Consider the following 21,590-nt stretch of genomic DNA (forward strand, 5'->3'; position numbering starts at 1 on the left):
AATAAATCTTGAAAAATAAATAAATAAAAAATAAAAAATTTATTACTGAAGCTGTCATTTTTAAACTTAAACATTTGCAATTTATCCCTATCAACTAAGTAAAGTCCTCCCTATGTGTGTGTTGTGCTATCAGAGCTTTCAAAACTCTATGAAAACCTCACATTAGTATTTACTACATGCTGAATGGTTTGATTCCTGAAAGAGCTCATCTATTATCGTCAAACAGACTAAGCAGCAGCAAATGTCCCCACTTCACTTCAAAAAAAAAAAAAAAAAAAGGAAACCTAAGTTTTTAATGGGTTGGGTGAAAATTAACCTTTTTAGGACTGAAATAGAAATTGGACATTAAATGAAAGCAGTTGCAGAGTTTATGGGTCTAGTTTGATTTGACATGTGGAAATAAGTTTCAAAAAGAAATAACATTCCTGAAGATAGATCCTGATTACCTCTGTTTCTGAAGATATGCTCCTTGAAGGTTCATACACTGGTCTCTTAGGAACAGGCATTGCACCTCCTCCAAGTACAAAGGACAAAGATAGATTGAGTCTTATCAAATTATGCATAGCAAAATGGAGAGCTCAGCAAATGAGATTTCTAGTAGGAAAAAAAATTTCCCCAAATAATGTACAGAGGTTTTCAAAAATAGAAGCCATGAAGTGTGCTCCTCAGATTACTTTAAAATTCAACAGCCAAATCAAATCCTTACACCTGGTTAATTTATATTAACTAATGTAGGACTAGAATCATGGATAACCTAAAATTTACTTCTCCCTGAGTATTATAAAGGGTTACCCATTGTAGGGGGTAGGAGCAGAGGGCAAAAGAGAAAGAGCATCCTGCATCAGCAAACAGATAAATTTTTCCCTTTTAATTATCTTTGCTAAGAAGAGATTAATTTTTTTTTTAATTTCCTGAACATATACCAAAGACAGCCTAGATAAAGACAAAAATCCATCTAAGAAAGAGAAACTGCACAGAGGACAGAGTAGTAACTTTTATAGCACTTATCTTTCATTAATCATGATGAGCCAGAACCTGTGCCTCTGAACTGACATAAATTCCTACAAGGCATCAGGGCTCGGTGAGAGAGGAAGGACTGGACTATCATTCTGTCCCAGAACTCAGTCTTCCATTCATACATTCCCCACATATACACACAGAGGAGAAGCTACAAAGACAATGTTTTCCAGGTGCTGGCTTCCAGGACAGGGAAAAGTTTTCAAGAACAGTAACAAAATGCCAGATTATTGCCAACAATAATTCTTATGAACCAACAAATCTCTGATTCTAAGTCCAAGGTGTAACAAGCACCTGAGTTGGTTTCACTGTCAAGACTGAAAAAAAATTGACTTAATGTTGCATATTTCTCAAAACTGTTTATATAAATACCACTCAATAAAGACCCTTCACTAAATTTTTATATCTGAATGATGACCATACTCATTCATTCATTCATTCATCCACTTATCCATACAACAAACACTCACTCCATATCTACATGCCAGAAACTTCCTGCTCTCAATCACAGCTGAAGAAGCTGAGGATAAAACCAGATAAAGGACACTTATGCCCAGAGTCGTGCAAACTATTAGGCAACCTATGTTAATTATGGGCCTTCCAGAGACTGCTCTGTCCAAAGTAGTACCTTTTCCTCTGGAGGCCATAATTATAAACTTTTGGTCTTTAAAAAAAAAAACCTCTTTAAAATATTTAACCAAAAAAATCAGAGAAAAAGGAAGGAGTATGAAGCGATATTCTAAGTCAGCACACTTTGCATAAGCATTCCTTTTCCACCTGAAAAGATGGCCCCACTCAACAGGCAGGTACTCACTGAACAGTAAAGAGTGAGGGCACAGTCCAATCAAGAATGGACATGGACCCTGACCCCAAGTATGGCAATGTCAGGACAACGTCAATTACCAAGTACCAATCATGTCAGATACTGGTACTCTGACATACATCACCTCTCAAGCTATCCTGCAAGACAGACGATTTTACCACCACTTTCCAGGTGAGCAAACTGAGGTCCTGAGGTCATTCATCTAAGCTATAATTCAGCCACAATTCTAAGACTTCTGGCTGGCTGGCTCACAAACCTATCTTCTTCCCGTAACTCTACCTGCTGGCCATGCAACACCTTTGCATCTTAATGAGCAGTGTCCCTTGCTTCCACACCCCCCCTGCATTTCTGACCTGACTATAAAACATGGAGCTAACCCACCTACAAAACAACTAAGGGGGTGGAGGGAAGGAATACAGACAGAAGAAAAGAATAAATGAATGTCCAAAATCTGTTTTTAAAAAATGTTTTCAGCAGATAGGAGAGGGAAAAGAATCTACAGGATTGTGTCTCATGTTCTGGTAAAATTAAGTCAATCAGCTCAAGTGCCCTGCCTTGCCTCAAGTTTTTGTATTTAAAACTTTAGGATAAAATTGAAAACATAATCAAATAGCAACATCAGCATCTACCCAGCTTAAGGCGAGAACTTGGAGAAAAGAATTTTGACTAACGGGATATCCCAATTCAATCACATACACTAAACCATGAGCTGTCAATAATTTCTTGGATTTCTGGTTTCCGTCATCATAAACCCATTTCAAATACATGTTGCTTTTGTAAACTCTTCTTCATTCACAGTCACTTATCTTACTTTAATTCATTTTTAAGGGGGGAAAATATCTATCAGGAATACATTTTCATCTCAATAGAAATGAAGGACTTATCAATGATAATACTCATTATCTTTAGAAAGGTATGAGAAGTGACTGGGCTAGACACTGGAATAACCTTAACTTCCCATGAGGGAGACAAAGGGGAAAAAATGTTCTAGGTCTAGGTCTGAATATAGATTACATGTTTCACTGCTAATCAAAATTACACATGCACAACAAATCCATAATTTCAGTTCATAGAAATAGCTTTAGGTAAAAAACTCACAGATGAAGAGAAAATTTCTAAAACACATAAAATTCATATTCTAAGCCACCTGCTCCAAAGATACTTTTGCACAACTCCTAGCAACCTCTTGAGTTTTTTTTTTTTTTTAAGATTTCTCAATGCTCCCACTTAATAAAAGATGTTAAGTTAATAGCTACTTCCTATTCTGTCCAGGTAGCATCCACCCACTTCTTACCTACATTTAGCAACACCAACAGTCCCTCCCAATGTTTCACAGTGACAATGTTCAGTGTCGTCACACATCCAACTCCCCAAACCCCTCCAACTCACACATACCAGCTGGGGAGACAGGTGAGCACAAAGCCTGAACATCTGTTATAAAGCTGCTCAGCTTGCACTTGACTAGATCAGTTCTTGGGTTTAGTAGAGTACTGACTTTGACAGCTTCCAAATGTTACTTCACTCAAAAAAATCTTTCTAATTTTCTTTTAAAGTTCATCAGCAAATATTATATATTCTTTTACTTAAAGATAAAACACCCCCTTTCCTAAAAAGGGTATACAAAAATTTACATCTTTACAGGATCCACTTGAAATTCAAGTCTTAAGAAACAGTACTTTAATTAAATAATAAGAGCAATAACAACAACAAAGACAGCTAACATTTAATATAACATGGTCTGCCTTGATCATGGTAAATATCATACTAAATGTTCTAAGCAGTAGTTATATTAACTCATTCAATCCCTGAACCACCCTATAGAGGTTTTTTTGGTTTTTTTGATGGGACCCTCCCCGGCGGCCGGGGAATGAAGCGGCTCTGCAGAGGCTGCGGGCAGCCTCGCAGGCCAGCGCTCAATCGCTGAGCCACCAGGGGAGGCCCTAGAGGTTTTTTTGATCTCTCATCTTCTCCAAATGAGACAAAACTTCATGACCCCCTCCCCAAGAAAGAAGTCAACAACTGCTCAATTATTCTTGCTTTTATTGGGAGAAATGAGTATCAATCACTCTGATACAGAAATTACTCTCCTAAAAGACAATGCAAAATTATAAATTATAGTCTCCTAAAAAAAATTGGGGGGTTGGAGGAAGGGGGTGCCTTTCTAGCCAAGAAATGTGTTGTGTTCTACCCACATAACATGCAAAAGCAAAAGGATACTCCACTAAGTAAAACTAGAAAGAAATAGTTACACCAAGAATCCTTTGATATTAACATAGATTTGTACTCACAGGAATGCACATTGTTTGACTAACCATGAAATGAGTCTAAAAATCACTGTAAAAGTCATTAACCATTGAGGTACAAGAAGACCAGAGAAGTACTGACTGTCAAGAGCTTCAAACTCTAGTCCTTTTATTTATTCTGTTATACTCTCCCACTAGCCAGTCTGTGATAATCAGAGATTGTGCTTTCCGTCAAATGCTAACCATCACAAATCTAGTCCCACTTTATGTGCTGGTCCTGAAATGCATTCACTCCACTCAATTTTCACCACCCACAGGATGCAGCCCAGATAATGCTCAATAAAAATTTAAATCATAATAGCTAGGGAAAATTTTAAATTAGGCAAGTGGCAAGGAGGTGGATTCAATTTTTAACTTCATTCGTCAATTTTAAAATACTTTCAATTAGTTATTTTTCTAATCTTCACAATAACCATCACACCACTAATGCTAATTGCTTTGCCTAACTGTGGTTTTACTGTTGCCTGCATTCTCATTTAATGAACTTCAATTGGTGCTGACAGTAATTCTAGCTCTAATCTTCTAAACCTTTATACTCTTAATGAATTAAATCTATTGTATCATGTTCCCCATTATTCCAAGCAAAAGTTCATAAAACAGTGAATGAAAAACAAAAACTTAAGATCATGCACTTTAATAACACAGTGGCATCTAGAAGCACAGAGTTGAAACGACAGATGAATTTTATTTAGTTTCAGAAGGATTTGACATGTTTTTCACATTTTGTACATTTTATATTTATAGTCTAAAAGTAAACTAGTGATTTTCTTAAGGCAAGCAAGGATTAACTGATTTGTTTTCAAAGAAACTTCAATATCATAAAATGACAGGCACAACGTTACCATGACAGGAAAACTTTACGTTTTTTTCATACCAACTCCAATAATATGGCTATCTCAAAGTAACGTCCAGTAATCTTGAAAGAAACCAAAGAATCATAAAATAATAAGCATGATGTTACAAAGAGAACTGCTTCAATTTCAATTTCAATAATAAGACTATCTCAAAGTAACTAGAATGCTATTAATTACTGCAGAGAATTTTTGTTTTCAAAGTATAACACAAGAACAGCTAAACATGAGAAGAAAATACTACTCCTCAGGACTGGACTTACAGGAGATTTACATATTATGTGCTTGTGTAGTATGGACAGGTACAAATACCCTTAGGAGCAAGGACAAAAGTTTAACCTAGCCTGATGACTTGGCCCAGAGCCCAACAGCTTCATCCAGCATCTGGCCTCCAGCTACAATGGTTTTTTGAAAAGAACCTCATCAACTTCGTTTTGCTCATCACTGTGCTCCCAGGCAGTGTCCGGTATATTTCACTGCTCGATAGAAATTTGATGGATGAATGAATGAATGAATTGAATTGAATTACACACCCACAGAACAATTACAAAAATGAGAATTTAAAGCTCCTCAAGACTGATTTGGTTGGGTTCTATGCAGACTCCATTCATAGCTGTCTGTTTCATACATACTTTGAAAAATATTTATACACAACTTATTTTATTCAAGCCTCATGTATTTCACTCAAGGGTATGAGGTGTCTAAAGTAGTAAGCCCAAGAGTGTCTAAAGGATATACCATTTCCAGAACATCCCACTAAACCAGAAGTTTAAATAAATTCCACTCTCAGTTGAAATGCCTTTTGCAATATTAAGATATAAATCTAAATAAAATAAAATACAGCTCTTTCCAAAACACTTAAGAAATAACTAGCTTTAGGTAATGAAGTGCAGTTTAATCAGCAGCCGAAGGGTTGGCACATCAATACCTAAAAATTTACAAATAAATCTCCCCCAAGATCCAGCCACATGCCAGATTGAGGCTACTGAGTTTTTAAACTTCATCTTAAATGTTTTTAATTAAAATATCTTAAATTTTTCTTAAAGTGAAATGAACACTGTTTCTAGATGACTGCTTATTGTTAAAAACAATCCTATATCAGTTGTAGATGGAGCTGAAGAGGCAATGTAGATACTGCATGGAAACATGGCCAGAGGGTACTGACACTTCATCTTACTTTTAAAAAGTCCCTTGCATCAATCTGCTTTCAAGTTGTTTTGGCTTTTGCTCACAAATTAGGAGGAAAAAAATAGTCCTATTGTTGCATCATTATTTTTCTGAAAAATTAACTAGAAACAAAGGTAAAATAGCCTTCTGACCCTCAAAAAGAAGGTTTTTTTGCAAGAAATGTCCTTGACTTCGAAACACTCTTTCAAAAAGAAAAGTTTTTTTTTTTATGTCTATAACGTACAAGGCATGCAATAACTATGATTTCCAAGCCCCTAGTATAAAACAGCCCCTACACCTCACCTTAGATTCTCAATGTATTTCCTTATAAAGAATAGCAGAGGACATTCCTTCCATTTCCAGTATTCTCTTCTGGGGCACGTCAGTAAAACGAATTCCAAAGTCTTTATCTTCCTCATTAGAAGACAGCTCTTTTCCTGAAATGGTACCATGTCCCAATTTTCTCTGTGTTCTTTTTAATGTTTTAACATTTTACTTTGAAAAGTGTTCCAGGCATGAGCAACCATGCATTAATTAAATTAAAATGTAACATCACCATAAGATGAAAGTCTTTCATGATGCCTACATAAATGGATGAACTTTTGCCTGTTCTCTTCCCTGTTCATCTCTACATTGTGTGTTCTGAAACAAGATCCAGGCCCACAGGAATGACTTGAAGAAAGATCAATGACAAACGTAAAGATAAGGGGAGGAATATTTATTAAGCAACCAACCATGCACTGGGCAGTTTACCCAAGTTATCTCACAACCACCTTGGGAAGTACAAGTCCCATTTTACAAAAGCAGAAACTGAAGGTCCAAATAGGTCAAATAACTGACCTACATTCACAAAGCTAGAATTATCACTGACTTTAACTCACGCCCTTTACAACAATAAGCTAGTTCCCCAAATGATGGAGAGATGAGTGGTGAAGGGCACCAAGGCTGGAAGCTACCAGTTTGCCAAACCCTAACCACCTCACAGCTGAATGTCATTATCATAACTGCATTTAGCCCCACAGGGACCCAGAGCTCCAAGATTCCCTTCCCTATCATGGTGAGATGCTATCTACCCTTCCTGGTTGCTTCCCCGCTGCACTGCCTGGCCATTCCAAGGAACTGGGCCTGACACCTAATCTCCCATGACTCTTTCCTATCACTTCCCAGCCACAATCCACAGCACTGCTACTGGCTTGCCTGCTCCTCTCCCTTCTCTTCTCTGCTTCTCTTTCTCATCACTTCAGTCTTCTCACAATTTTCAGAGTTCTTACAAAGAGTGAGAAGATTCAGAGAGTAAATCATCCCACAAAAGCTTGATCAAGATGGCGGTCAGCTCCAATGCTCAGCTGGTCATCTACTGGCCATGCACATAACAGAAAGGTCCTGGCTTTGGACCAAGGCCTGGGGTCCCAGCTACAGCTCTTCAGTAGAAGTGAACAAGTTACTCAGCCCTCTGTTAACAGCAAACATTCCTTTCTCTTGGTGTTGCTGAGAAGTTTAAGTGACACACCATGTAGTAAGTACCTGATCTGGCAAACAGCTAAAGCAACAGATATTGCTTTCCCTCTTCTTCTTGGTTGTTAAACTATTTTTTCACTGGCAAAGACAACCTGAGATTCTCCTCCCAACTTCTTCCAAGTTAACAGTTATTCCAGAAAGAAAGAAAAGAAAAAAAAAAAAAAAAAAAAAACACGTTTTTAAGGCACACTCAATTTTACCATTGGTGTCCTATTCACTCAGATTAATTTTTCAAATGATACTGATCAAAAATTTCCAAACAGCCACACTGAAGCTCTATAATAAATTCTTCAAACACCTTTTAAGATTCTGCTTGATATCAAAAAGAATTAAAAATTAGGAGAGACAAGGAGGAGAACCCTCTTGCTATGAGATCTCCCTTCTACAGAGAGTGATGATATGACAAATGCTATTTTTCTGCTCTGAGTGAGAAAAGTAACACCCACCATCCAAAGTAGGGGACCCTAGTCTTCAGGGGAAACGCCTTTGAGAATCTGATGAAAGTTCTAAATCCTTTGCCCAAAAAAAGGTCAATCTGCCGGGAGACAAAAAATACTGCCTAGAATTTCAAGACGGTCAAGGGCCCACTGAAACCCACCCATCAACCACAAGATAAGGGCCCTCTAAGAGACTCTTTAAAACCTCAAATCTGACTTTGTTTCCGAAAGGTACAATAAATTCAGAAGCTTAAAACCTCCAGACGATAAAGAAAGATGTTTCCTTATTCAACTCTTCAAGTCTCTCTCTGGCTCAAAACCTAAAGAGAAAATACTATCTTTGAAGTGAAATCTCAAAATAAATATGTGCTCCAGGGCAGTGAGTGTATTGGGGAGGTAGACAGGGAAAGGGGACACAAAAATTTATTAGACTGTCTAAACTTTATTTTTCAATATACCCTTTTAAACTTTCTATAATTGCATATCTGTATAATTGTGCATGTGAACAATATAGAAACAGATTTACATGCATAGAAGGTCAGTGTTCATTTTGTTTTTACTGGTAGGAATAAGTAATTATAAAAAAAGTTTGGAGATCATGTCCTAGTAGACAACTTCCAAAATAAGTGTATCTAACAATAATTTTTACCTGGTAACTCTCCACAAATACAATTTCCCCTGAAAATAATTACATTGGCTACTTTAAGTTCTCATGCCTAAATGAGAAGCTGGTTTCAAGCTGCTCTTAATTAAACAGTAATGTTGAGATTGTTCCATAAGAACTAATTCCCGGGCCTTCCTGGTGGCGCAGGGGGTTGAGCGCAGCACTGTGAAGCTGTCTGCAGCCTCTGTAGCACGAGTTCGATCCCAGCCAGCCAGGGAGATACCCAGCCAAGTAGAGCAACAGACCCCGCCTGTCTCGCCCGCTGCTTCCCGCTGCTTCCCTCAGCAGTGTATTTCAGTCAGTGTGCCTGTTCTGTTCCCCATTCTGTCTCTGGTGAATCCTCCCACACCTCTGCCTGTACCCCAGTTCTTGTATACACGAATAAAAAAAAAAATCTTAAAAAAAAAAAAACTAATTTCCTTTTTTTTTGGTTTAGAGGTTGAGTTCTCATGGCTCAACATACTCCCTAATCTTCCTAAAGCGGAAATAATCCACATAATGTAGTAAAGGAACTTAAATCAACTGAAAAAACACTAGTATGTTCTATTATATAGCTACTTCTATAATTGTAACAGCTAATATTCTTCAACTCCTACAATGTACCCAGCACTGAATTAAGTATTATATTTGCTTTAAGGCATTTAATCTAACTCTATAAGATGGGTTCTAATACTCTCTCAAATTCTGAAGATTAAAACATTGCTTACTGGAAGTCACAGAAGCTTCTATGCAAGTGAACCTAGAATTCATACCTAGGTTTAGATGATACCAGGATCTCCATTCTTAACCTGAGGGAGGACATCTGCCTTCCTTAGGTATATACTATTATCTATTAGGTAATAATATAATGACATAATAGTATTTTATAATAGTAATATATAGTATAATATCGTGACATAATAGGAAGTTTATTATATGTTTAATTTCACTATATAAATATAAAAATAAGATCCTGTATTTGTTTTTATAAGTCTTCATGTATAAAGATTAGAAAAATATTTTAGCAGTAAAAGAGAATGTCATCACTTGCAAACAAACCAAAGAACTACCTCAGTCTTTTGAAATACCTGAAACTTTACTGTCATTTTTAAGTACTACAGATTCTAATATTGAGTTGAATTATTATAAATCTTCTACAGACAAGAGAAACTCTGACCATAAAATCCTGCTCTAAAAGTCTATTATATTCAGGTACACTATTCTCTCTTTAACTATATAAAGAGAGTACATCCCGTGATCTGATTAGCCAATAGTTCAGTCCCCAAACACCAGAAGGGATTTCACTGTACTTAACATCTTAATATCACAAAACAATAAACACACACACACACCCCCCAAAGTGATAAACCCCTTAAGTGAAAGGAATCACTCTTAGCAAGTCACACATAAAATCTAACCCATCCTCTCTGCACAAGGTCTCACTCTGGGGGGGGGTGTGTCCCCCCCCCCGTCCCCCCCCCCCCCCCCCCCGCTTAGGTATTTTTTTGTTTGTTTTTAAAAAGATTTATTTATTTAAGTATTCAAAAACTAGGGTGTAGGCCAGAGGTGTGGGGGGGTGAGAGGATTGAGAGGATTCACCAGAGACAGAATGGGGAGCAGGATAGGCGGATCCACTGAAATACAATGCTGAGGGCCTCCCTGGTGGTGCAGGGGCTAAAGACTGCACTAACAAGCAATCACCAGCTACTGTAGCACAAGTTTGATACCCGGCCAGCCAGGGAGAAACCCACATGGCACAGCAGACCCCTCCTGTCTCACCTGTTGCTCCCCTCAGCAGTGTATTTCAGTAGATCTGCCTGTTCTGCTCCCCACTCTCTCTGGTGAATCCTCTGATCCCCGCCCCTCCCCCACATCTCTGGCTTACAGCCCCGTTCTTTGAAAGAGAAAGAAGAAAAATACACTGCTGAGGGGAGCAGCGGGCAAGACAGGAGAGGTCTGCTGCACCATTTGGGTCACCTCCCTTCCCTGGCCAGGGATCAAACTCCTGCTGCAATGGCTTCAGACAGCTTCATAATGCTGTGACTTAACCCCTTGCGGGTGGCCCCACTTTTTTTTTTGTAAGATTTATTTATCACTCTGTTTTTAACCTGAAATATTCAGAATTATCAGAACACAAAGTCACTCTTGGGATTTTAAATGGACAGAGCAACGTGATACTTTTAAAAATGAAAGGTTTTCATTAAACAAGTTTATGACTTTGCATAACTCAAAGTTAAAATAAAATTTATCTGACCTGGATTTTGGGAGGGAAAATTTTAATATTTAGGAAGGAAAAACAAATGCTTATACTATCATTACTAATGACCTACATGTCAACTAATAATGTTCATTCATTTACTAACAAATATTTATTGACAGTCAACTACTGCAAGGCACTGATGTAGGCCCTAGAGATAAGAGAAACAAGGTTTCTACACCAAGGAAATTCATATTATAGTGAGGGAAAGGAAAAAGATTAACATTCAAGTGAACAAAGATAAAAATTTTTTAGATTATAAACACAATAAAAGAAACAACAGAGACACAGAACCTTCAAAGACTATTTTTTAAGACACAAGGGAAGATCCCTAAGTAAAGGACCCATATGAGCTAAAATGTGATGAAAACTAAGAAATTAGGGGAAGAAAGTTCTGCGGGGGAAGGAACTACCTCACCTTAAGAGAAGATTCACTTGGTCCCTCAATATTTTTGTGCCCTGGCTGGGCTATGTTCTAGAGTGATCCACATAGTGATGAATTCTGTTTATCACTTACATCCTTTAATAGAAAGGTATCCAACACCCATGTGCATGCACACACACAGCTAACAAGATACTTTGAAAGTAATAATGATAAACTATTGCCAATCTTTTACTCTCAACCGAAAGCTCTTAACTAAAGGGAAAAGCAGGATGTGGGAATCTAATGAAAGCAATGAACTCAGTTCTCCAAAACAAACACAGATACATAGGAAACTTACCTATTATTTAAGAAGGGTTTTAGAATACTTAGCCCTTAGCCTAGCCATAGCACATGCTCCCCACCCCCAACCAGAAATCCAAGAACCCTAGGTTGAAAACAGAGCAAAAGTTATGACACTCAGATGGGCTGAGACATGAATGCAAGCTGCTATTCTACTTTTAAATGTTTAATAAATCAGGAACCCTTATTCTCAATTTGTTTTGCCCACATAAGACTCTGAATGGGAATTTTCTCTGTTTTAGAAACAAACTATGAAGCTATATAAAGAAAAAAATATTCTGACCTAAAAGAAATGAAATACTTCTTTACTACAACTGAGCTTTATCTTCCACACATGAAAATGTGTAATTTGGCACTTGATTTTGTGCAAACTCTTGTATTTCTTCCCCAAAAGAAAAATATTTCCACACTGCCTCAAAGGTTGCAAAGTTGAATGTGAACACTTACTAATTTCCAGATGTTCTTCTAGACCAAAAGCATAGCTTATAATTATTTTTAAAACCACACACACACACACTCACACACTACAATTTAGCTATCTATAGAACATACATCATTACTTAGGTATAAAACAAATCGATGGTTATTAACCTTTGATTCAGACACCCCTTTGAGCATCTGAAAAATGCCACAGAATTTAAAAAATGGACATACATATAAAATGTGCATATAATTTCAAATAACAGACTGCCTTTTAAATTTAATCAAGGATTTAAGATTCTTTATCTACTGGGCCTCCCCTGGTGGCACAGCGGTTGAGCGCTGGGCTGTGTGGCTGCCCACCTTTGCAGCGACGGTTCGATATGGCTCGATCCCTGGCCACCTGTGAGGGTGCCACATGGTGCGACAGACCTCTCCTGCTGCACCTGCTGCTCCCCTCAGCAGTGTATTTCTTCGTCCGTCTGCCTGTTCTGTTCCCCTCTCTGGCTCTGGTGAATCCTCTCACCCTCCAGCCTCTCTGGCCTGTACCCAGTTCTTGTATAAATAAATAAATCTTTAAAAACAAAAAAAAAAAAGATTCTTTATCTACTAGCACAGGATATTATGTCTAGTTGTTTATGGGAAGGAGAACTGGGAGAACAGAGTTTGAGGAAGATTTTTTCACTATACATTCTTTTGTATCTTTTTGAAATTCGAACCATGTAACTGCAATAACTGTTCAAAAAATAAGTAAGTTGAAAGCAAAAAGCAGTATACTAAAAAGACAGGATACCAATGCAGTAGGTGAAAACCTCCAAATGAAATTCTCTAAAATAACAACTAAACGCAATACATTTATAAATAGTTTCTTTTAATTTTGGGGTTGAAAAAAGTACACAACTGCAAAGCCATATTCTTGTTTTAAAAGTTTCACAAGTTTCCAATTTCCCAATTTTGATAGTAAGATATAAAAATTTAAATAACTATACACTATTCGTATTCTAACTTAAGAAATCCCAGTTAAACAACAATAGCTATTATTTATTTAACAAGGCACAAAATAAGTAATAATTAATGAATACCTAACTTTCGAGATTCCAAAATGAGTTACGTAATTAATGTTTACAAAATTTCCATTTTCAAGCTCCCCTAAAATTAAAAATCTTGAGGTCAGGTCTTTACAGCAAATTACAAATTCAACTGTAATTTATACTGTATCCCAAATAAAATAAACTGAAACCCTCCAATTTAGTCAAAGCAATACTATAAAAAATTCATTCAATGCGCTCCTTTGGCATACATTTACATTTATTCTGGTTTCTCCTAAGTGGCCCAAAACAAAGTCCTGCTGTGTTAATGTATATTCCATCAATATTTCCTAAAGTTGGTAAGACAACACAAAAATGAAACCCAATCCACTCTAAGGAAAACAAATGTCATTTGACAAACTCTTCATATTTACTACAAAAACCAACAACAAATGCATAGTTCTCAAGTCTATATCTAATTCTCCTTCTTTGTTATTCTGTAGATATGAAAATCTAATTTATAAACTACTTTCCAGAATATCTTCCCAGAACATGCTTAGTACATAAGAATCACTTTCAGTCTGTCTGGAATTAAGCTTGTGGATATACTTAGTATTATATTGTCATGAAGCTCTCCAATTTTCCCATGCTGGCAACATATAAATGTTCAAAATTCTTATCACTGGAAAGCAGAGTTCTTAGAAAAACTTCAATACTTCTACATTTCACTTAAAAAATGAAAAGGATATGCAAATGAAAAATAAGCACATGAAAGGAAGCTCAATACCACTAATCATTAGAAAAATGCAAAACAAAAAACAATGAAATACCACTTCACACCCACTATGATGGTATGATGGCCGTTATGTATATATATTAAAAAAAAAAAAAGAAAAGAAAATAGGAAGTGTTGGTGAGGATGAGGATGTGGAGAAATTGGAAACTTTATGCATTGCTGTCGGGAATGTAAAGTGGTGCAATTGTTGTGGAAACCAGTGCAGTGGGCCCGAAAAAAAGTAAACATATGATCCAGCAATTCCACTTACACTCCACCACTGGGTAGATAACCAAAAGTTGAAAGGAGGGACTGGAACTGATATTTGTAGACACACAGTCACAGCGGCATTACTGACAACAGTCAAAGCGCTGGGGGGGAAGGTGGAAGCAACCCAAGTGTCGATAGAGAGACGAACAATGTGTGATGCCTGTGCCTCCGAGGGAATACTACTTGTCAACCTTAAAAAAAAAAAAAAAAAAAAAAAAAAAAGGGCCTCCCCGGTGGCGCAGCGGTTGAGTGCTGGGTTGCGAGGCTGCCCGTGGCCTCTGCGGCGCCGGTTCGATCCCCGGCTGCTCCCCGGCCGCCTGAGGAGGGTCCCGCATGGCGCGCAGACCTCTCCTGCCGCCCGCTGCTCCCCTCAGCAGTGTGCTTCGGTCCTTCTGCCTGCTCTGCTCCCCGCTCTGGCTCTGGTGAGTTCTCTCGCCCTCCCGCGCTTCTGACTGTGCCCAGTGCATGTGTAGATGGAACAAACAAAACAAATAAATAAAGAAATAAACATGCCTCTTAAAAAAAAAAAAAAAACCTGACACAAGGTACATCTTGAATGAACCTTGTGGACATGACACTAAGTGAAATAACAGGATTCCATTCACACTGGGTACCTCTGCTAGTCACATTCAGGGAGACAGAGGCAGAATGGCAGTTATAGGTGCAGAAGGGAGGAATGGCGAGTGTTGAGGGAACAAAGAGTTCCAGTTGGGGAAGAAAAAGGGTGGTGGTGATGGTTACGCAACAATGGTATCTACTTAATACACACTGAAAAAATGGTTACAATGGTCAATTTGATGCTACATGTATTTCATCACAATTTTTAAAATGAAGCAAGGAATACCAGTATATTAAAACATGCACCACATTCTTCTTGTGCAAACCTCTTTCACTACCCAAAAAAACAACTACCCCGGCTATGAGAGGTCAATTAGGTTCTAATTTAAATATTCACCAGAAGCCCCAAGATATTAATATGACAATAAAGTGTAAAAGTCTCTATAACCCCAAAAAAGTTTAATCTACTTCCTTTGTCAGAGACAGATGCCAATAGTTAAATGTCTAGTTCAGTTTAAGTAAATTATTGAAAAAGCCAATACACCCCAATTTTGTATTTCAAGCATTGTTAGTTTTATCCGTATAGAATTTTTCCTTCTTTTTTCTTCCAAGTCTCATAAAGAATATTTTCATTTTTACCTGCAAAATCTTTAACCAAACTCTTCTCCCCTGGAAACTCCTAAGAACTCATCTCCACCAAGGAGTAGACATATATCATCTCTGACAATAATCAGCATTTATTTAATTTTCACCAATTTCAAGTCTACACACTGGAACCTCATTTATTAATCTCCCTCCCTTTATTGAAATGTCCCATCAGAAAAGCAGACTCTTGAAATACTGTAGGTTAAATTTTGAGTATATTTTTCCTAGTCAAACTCCAATTTTTTCTAACAACTTTTGATTTCATAGACTATTAGAGAAATAAATGCTGATTAACAAAACTAGAAAACCAGGTTGTCTGATTTCTTCTGAGCCAATAAAAGGCATTGTGTTGTTCTCTTTCTCTTCACTCTCAAGTGCTCAGGAGACAAAAACCCACACTGTTAAGGTAGATGTGACATTTTCCGTGCTATAAAAGTTATACTGAAATATATTCAAATAGTGCTTATTAACACAAAACAAATACATAAAAATTTAAAGAAATAAAAAATATCCATATACAAAAAAAAAAAAAATTTCATTTACCCAAAGAAAATCTGAAAAGTCTAATTTAGAAAAAAATTGTTTTTACTTAAAAATTTATCCTTAATTCATCCCAAAGAAAATAGCATTAAACTGGGGCCTCCCTGGTGGCTCAGGGATTAAAGTCTCAGCACTATCAAGCTACAGACAACCTTTGCAGCATGAGTCTGATCTCCAGCAAGAGGGAGCTAACCCACATGGCTCAGCAGACCTCTCCTGTCTCACCCACTGCTCTCCTCAGCAGTGTATCTCAGTGGATCCACCTGTTCTGCTCCCCACTCTGTCCCTGGTGAACCCTCTCACCCTTCCCAAGCCCCGCATCTCTGGCCTGCACCCAAGCTCTTGTATGCATAATTAAATAAAAATAAATCTTTAAAAAAGAAAATAGTATTAAACAAATATGATCATCATATGCCTTATCTACTTGTACTATCCAAAAACAAGAATGTATGTAATTAAAAACTGATTTTTTCTTGATTTTTAAAAAAATTCTTACAACCATCATATTCTATATATAAATTAAAGGTACCATCTCTACTAGGTACACTGCCTGTGACTAAGACTAGAATTTTTAGCTGTCCTTGCATACAATGTATCCATGGAAAGGTCTACTGAAATTGAAATAAAGAAATAGACCCAAACATCTCAAAGTTCCTCTGGCATTCAATTTTTCTACTACCAATGTGAGAGATGCACCTGATAAGTTTCTTTTCATTTGTCCACAACTATTTAGATTAAATTGAACCTTTTAGAAAGGAGAATGGTTATATCTAGTCAGATGCCAATAACTTCAATGTGTCTAAAATCTCCCATCCCTTTAATTTGCAACACAGAATTTTAACAGGTATGAAACTCTATAAAAAGGACATTTTATAGAGATATAAAAAGATCAACTGAAAAGGAATCCATCACCTGGTCATGGCCTTACCTTTCAGCAGCGGCAGAGGTGTTAACTCAATAGGCTTGCCTTGAGACCTAAACTGTGAGGAACTCTGCGACCTCTTCTGTCTGGCTTTTCTGACGGACTTCCGAGAAAATCCGTCTACTTTATCCACTGATGGAGGAGTAGTTGGTGCTGAGGACATATCCCTACTAAAGAGAAAGAAGTGTCAAACACATTCCCGAGATGGAAGCATATATGTTACATATATTCTAAAATTCCCACACATAATATGCATGAAAATGGGAACATGTGCTAAAGAAAGCAAATCAAATCAATTAAGAAAGGTCACACGTTCAATGGAAAAGTATGAAAATTCGTGAGAAAAAGAATTTAAGTTATCACATGAGCAACACTGTAAGTCTAATGTATTGTGTTACTCCCACTATTATAAGTATAAAAGTGGCTCATGCAGATGAACTCTTCTAAGCCATCTACTCATTTTCTAACTGCAAATATCTTCTCATCTTGAGATTCCAGAAGTAATTTTGGAGCTATTCTGCAGCTGGAAAACGTCCATGGATACATTTTCCCAAAATATTTAATATTATGAATGGGCTCTTGTACTTCAAGAACCTAATGTATGTATCACCATGTGAAATTTACAATCACACTGAGACTATCTAGGCATGACTTTTAATGCAATATGCTGTGCTAGCTATGATAAGCTATACCACACTGCAAATGGGGACAGGCTAGATAACTTTAAACAGAACACATAAAAGGCATAATTAAAATCATTTCAAAGAAGCCTTTTTGAATGAAGCCATCTTAAGTTATTAAAGCTTACTAAACAAAACTATGATGAAATCATGCACCAAAGTTGAACTGAAAACATAAATTCACAGCCTACTTAGACAACTAAGTTGAAGTCCCTTGAAGTTTATCGCAAAATATTAATTTTCATTCCAAGTTAATGGAACTTAACTGTTCTCTTGGATTGTTTAACCCTCTTGAATTATTAAAATGAAGGCTAGTCCCTAAAAGAACAAGTGTTAGGTGAAATCTCATTCACCAATTTAAACAGATGCCATCATTTCCATGGCACTGAGGCCTCCAGCAAGATCAATGGAAGACTCAGACAGAAATAATGCATATGGGGAAAATGCTGAAATGCAATTACTCACCTGTCATTCCAAAAGAGAAGACAAGTGTTTCTAACTTATAAAAGAGTAAGTATCTCCCTGAACATGTAAGAATTAAAAATCACCTGGATTCTGACAAAGTAAAAATAACAAAAACATAAACAAAACCACATGATCTTTAAGTTTGGAATTGAAGTCTTGTGTGGTCCTCTTCCAAAAAGGAGTTTTTAGAAATCTGCCTAATTTAGCCTTAAATACAGTGTCACAAATGCGAAATGGAATTGCAAACTTTGAAAGACTATATAAGATCAGAAAAATTTTCCTAATGACTGCATCACCAAGAAGCTCCACATCACATGTGCATGCTGTAAATTTAGGAGACGCTTTTCCAATCTGGTTTGTGAATTACTTACATTCTAACCCTCACACCACCAGATTTCAGTCAACCCCATTCCTCCATCCCTCTTTTGTGTCTCCTTATTCTTCATCTCTCGCCTCTAAAGATCTATGGGTACGTTACCGACGGGTAGCAAATTTGATCTTTTCAAAAATCATTTGCTCCTTATGCGGGCGACCCAGAATAAACGTCAAGGATCTCAAACCTAAGGCGCTGCAGAACTGAACGTGCAGTACAGCCGACCAGTGCACAGCCCAGGGAAACAGGTCTCGCCCTGGACCAGGGCACCCCAAGCTTTCTCATCCTCCAAGCAGCGAGCACAGGTTATTTCCAAGGTTCAGGATAATGCAAGAAAGACAGGGAAGGGGTTGTCTGCAGGGATGCTCACTTCCACCCCACCCCAGCCCAAGCCCTGGAACAAGGTGCTACAGAACCTTCTTCCTTACACCAAGCCCCTTTCCGCACCCCGCCCCGCCCCCGCCAGCGGGTAAAGGGGGCCAAGAAGACGCCTCCAATCCCGGAAGGTGGCGAAAGGGGGGAGGGGCAGAGTGCAGGAGCGGCATCATCAGGAGCATCTGCAGGTAAATCAGACAAGTGGGACGCGCGCGCCGAGTCCCTCTCCCGCACCCCACCCCACTGCACCCCTCGCCCGCCCGGGCCAGGCCTCCCCGGGCCGGTGCCCTGCAGACTCCCCGAGAGGCCGGCGAGGAGGGAGGGACGCGGGCGAGCCGCGGTGCTGGAGGGACGAAGTTACCTTGAAGCTCCTGGGAAGAATTCGAAGATGATCTGTGGTTTCGCGGGGCGGGGGCCGGGCGAGCGGGCGGGCGGCGGCGGGGCCGGGCGGTGCAGGGGGAGGTCCGGGCGGCGGCGGGGAGCCCGGGGCGACGGCTGTCCCGCGCGGCGTCCCTCCGGTTCCGCGGTGGCGGCGCCTCTAGGCCTCAAGGCCGGCCCTCAACCTCACGCTCCGGCGGCGGCGGCGGCCTCACGATCCTCCCCCGCGGGCCCGTCCCATCAAATCGGCACCGACCCCGTTGCGGCTCCGCCGGCGGCTCGTCGCTCACATTCCCGGCGGGCGGCGCCTCTGCTCGTTGCCCCGGCCCCGGCGGCGACGACGTGGGGAGGGGGGGCTGAGAGGGAGGCAGGCTGGATCCGCAGCGGCAGCGGGAGGAGAAGGAAGGAGGAGGAGGAGGAGCCGCTGGAGCTGGAGCCGCCGCTGCCAGAGCCGCCGTTCGGTCCCCGCGGTGGGTCCCCGTCAATGCCCCTTTCTCTCTCCTATTGTCAATATCACCGGGCGGCCGAGTCCATGGCACACGCGCAACCGAACCTTCTGGCCAGCGGCACCCGCCCCCCGCGCCCCCTCATTGGCCGCTTCAAACGGGAAGCGAGACCTCATTGGCCCGCGCCCGCCTTCACTCCCATGCCAGCATGTTCGGCTGAGAGCCGATCAGGGATTGGCGGCGGGGGGGCGGAGAAACTGGAGGGTGGGAAGAGAGGAGGCCGAGGATTGGGCCGCGGCGAGGAGGACCCGGATGCAGCCGCGATCTCCGGCCGCGCTGTTGCCGCTTCCGCCAGGCGGTTGGGTAGGCTGAAGCGCGGAGGCTCGGCAGCCTCTGGGCCCGAGCGGGTCTCCTTAGAGCCGGGAGAGCAGTGGGACGGGTTTCCGCGCAATGCCGCATTGGCTCCGGCCCCTGGGCGGCGGTCGTCTCGAACCAGAGAATTGCAACGACAAGAGTTGTCTCGGGGTGGGGGAGTCCCCTTGTGCCTTGATTCCGCCCCCCTGTAGCGGTTGGGATGGCCATTCCGGGCTCGAGGAGTCCCGTTCTGGACCGGAACCTGCGCTGCGTAGAAAGAAATAAGATCCCCGCCCTCGCCTGTGCGCCACTGCTGGTGTAAATGGGCCCCTTGCAGCCCGCTGTTAACCCCCAGCAGTTGCTTTTCGCCGAAGCTTGGCACGGAAATCTGAACCCCGGGGTCTGGCCAACGGTTGGGTATCGCTTCGAACCCTCTCCCACCTCATCTCCTGTCCTCTAAACCTCAGTTTTGAATATCAGCTCCCTGAAGCTCCTGTGAACCTCGGCTGAGGCCAGCTCGGTGTGGCTTATGCAGGGGGGAACGCTGTCCGTTGTCTGGGTCCTGCAATCATGGAGAACCGCATAGGCCCTCGCTGCATAGAGCTCTTGGAAACCCAGCTCCCAGTGGGAGCTTGCAAGACTTGTCATTGGCAAGTTGGATCTGAGTTTATGGAGAAGACCTCACTTAACTCTAGCTACAACAAGTGATAAAATATTTAGAGATGTATTTGCCTCCATGGTGAGCCCTAAGCCAAATGGTGCATTTCCAAAACTATTCTTGGAATGCATACTACACACAGTGTTGTTGTGTTTTTTGTTTTTTTTTTGGGGGGGGGGGAGGTGTGAGTGGAGTAGGGGAGAGTGTAATGATTTAGAGTACCCATGGTTCAAAACTTGGAAAACAAGGGGAAAAAGACAACATTCAAAATCTCGCAACCCAGAAATTACCACTTTTGAATATTTTGATATGCTGCTCTCCAGTATTTCTTTTAATACTGTACGTCGTTTGGTAGCATAGTTTTTCCCCTGGGCACTATATAGTTTTTTCTGTACAGTTAGAATACAGAACTATACATATAAATAAAACCATATGTAGAAGTGATAACAACCAAAAAAAAAGTGCATTGCATCCTTGTTTGTGTTGAACACTCAAAAGTCGCAAATTTCTATGTACACTCCCAGAAATGGTTCCAGTGGAAAAAAAAATTGCCATAAAAGATAATAAATATTCCTGTTTTGAATTGAAATGGGAAACAGGGAAACACAGTTCTCTTAGATGGAAGCAGGCTCCCCCTACTGACGCCTGATAATTGGCCACCTTACAGATAGTGTCCATTTTTGCTCTGAAAAAGTTGATCCCAACTAGGCCCTATAAATGCAGCTTACAATATCAGTCTCCTTCCTGTCTTTAGAAAACTTACATTTCCACATTTCAATTTATGGTACCAGTCTTCAGGAAAAGTTCAATGTCCCAGTCACGCAGAACGTGTTTGCTCAATCTGATTGAGGGTAAATGCAAAATTAAAATCAAGGAAAATTTTAAAGCCAACTCAATTTCCCTTGGCAACAGTTGAACCGTTAAAGAGTAGTGCACGTTTGAAATGCTCACAGCTGTTGCTTA

The 21,590-nt window shown here is 39.9% G+C and overlaps 1 protein-coding gene across 2 annotated transcripts in view; it reads right to left on the minus strand.

Annotated features, from left to right (window-relative positions):
• Positions 1–19,726, minus strand: part of PPP2R5E (protein phosphatase 2 regulatory subunit B'epsilon) — a 137,409-nt gene extending 117,683 nt beyond the window's left edge. The window contains exons 1-2 of one of the 2 annotated variants that reach the window (XM_037503478.2): positions 19,153–19,726; positions 16,905–17,065 (exon numbers count right to left, since the gene is read on the minus strand). In XM_037503478.2, the coding sequence (XP_037359375.1) occupies positions 16,905–17,061 (157 nt within the window). In that variant the 5' untranslated portion in view covers positions 17,062–17,065; positions 19,153–19,726. Of the gene's footprint in view, positions 1–16,904; positions 17,069–19,152 lie in introns of both variants that reach the window. The other variant, XM_037503477.2, reaches the window with a different exon arrangement.
• Between the last annotated feature and the right edge of the window lie 1,864 nt (positions 19,727–21,590).

This window comes from Talpa occidentalis, unplaced genomic scaffold (assembly GCF_014898055.3).
Source record: "Talpa occidentalis isolate TD23 unplaced genomic scaffold, MPIMG_talOcc4v2.1 talOcc4.11, whole genome shotgun sequence".
Lineage (NCBI taxonomy): Eukaryota > Metazoa > Chordata > Mammalia > Eulipotyphla > Talpidae > Talpa > Talpa occidentalis.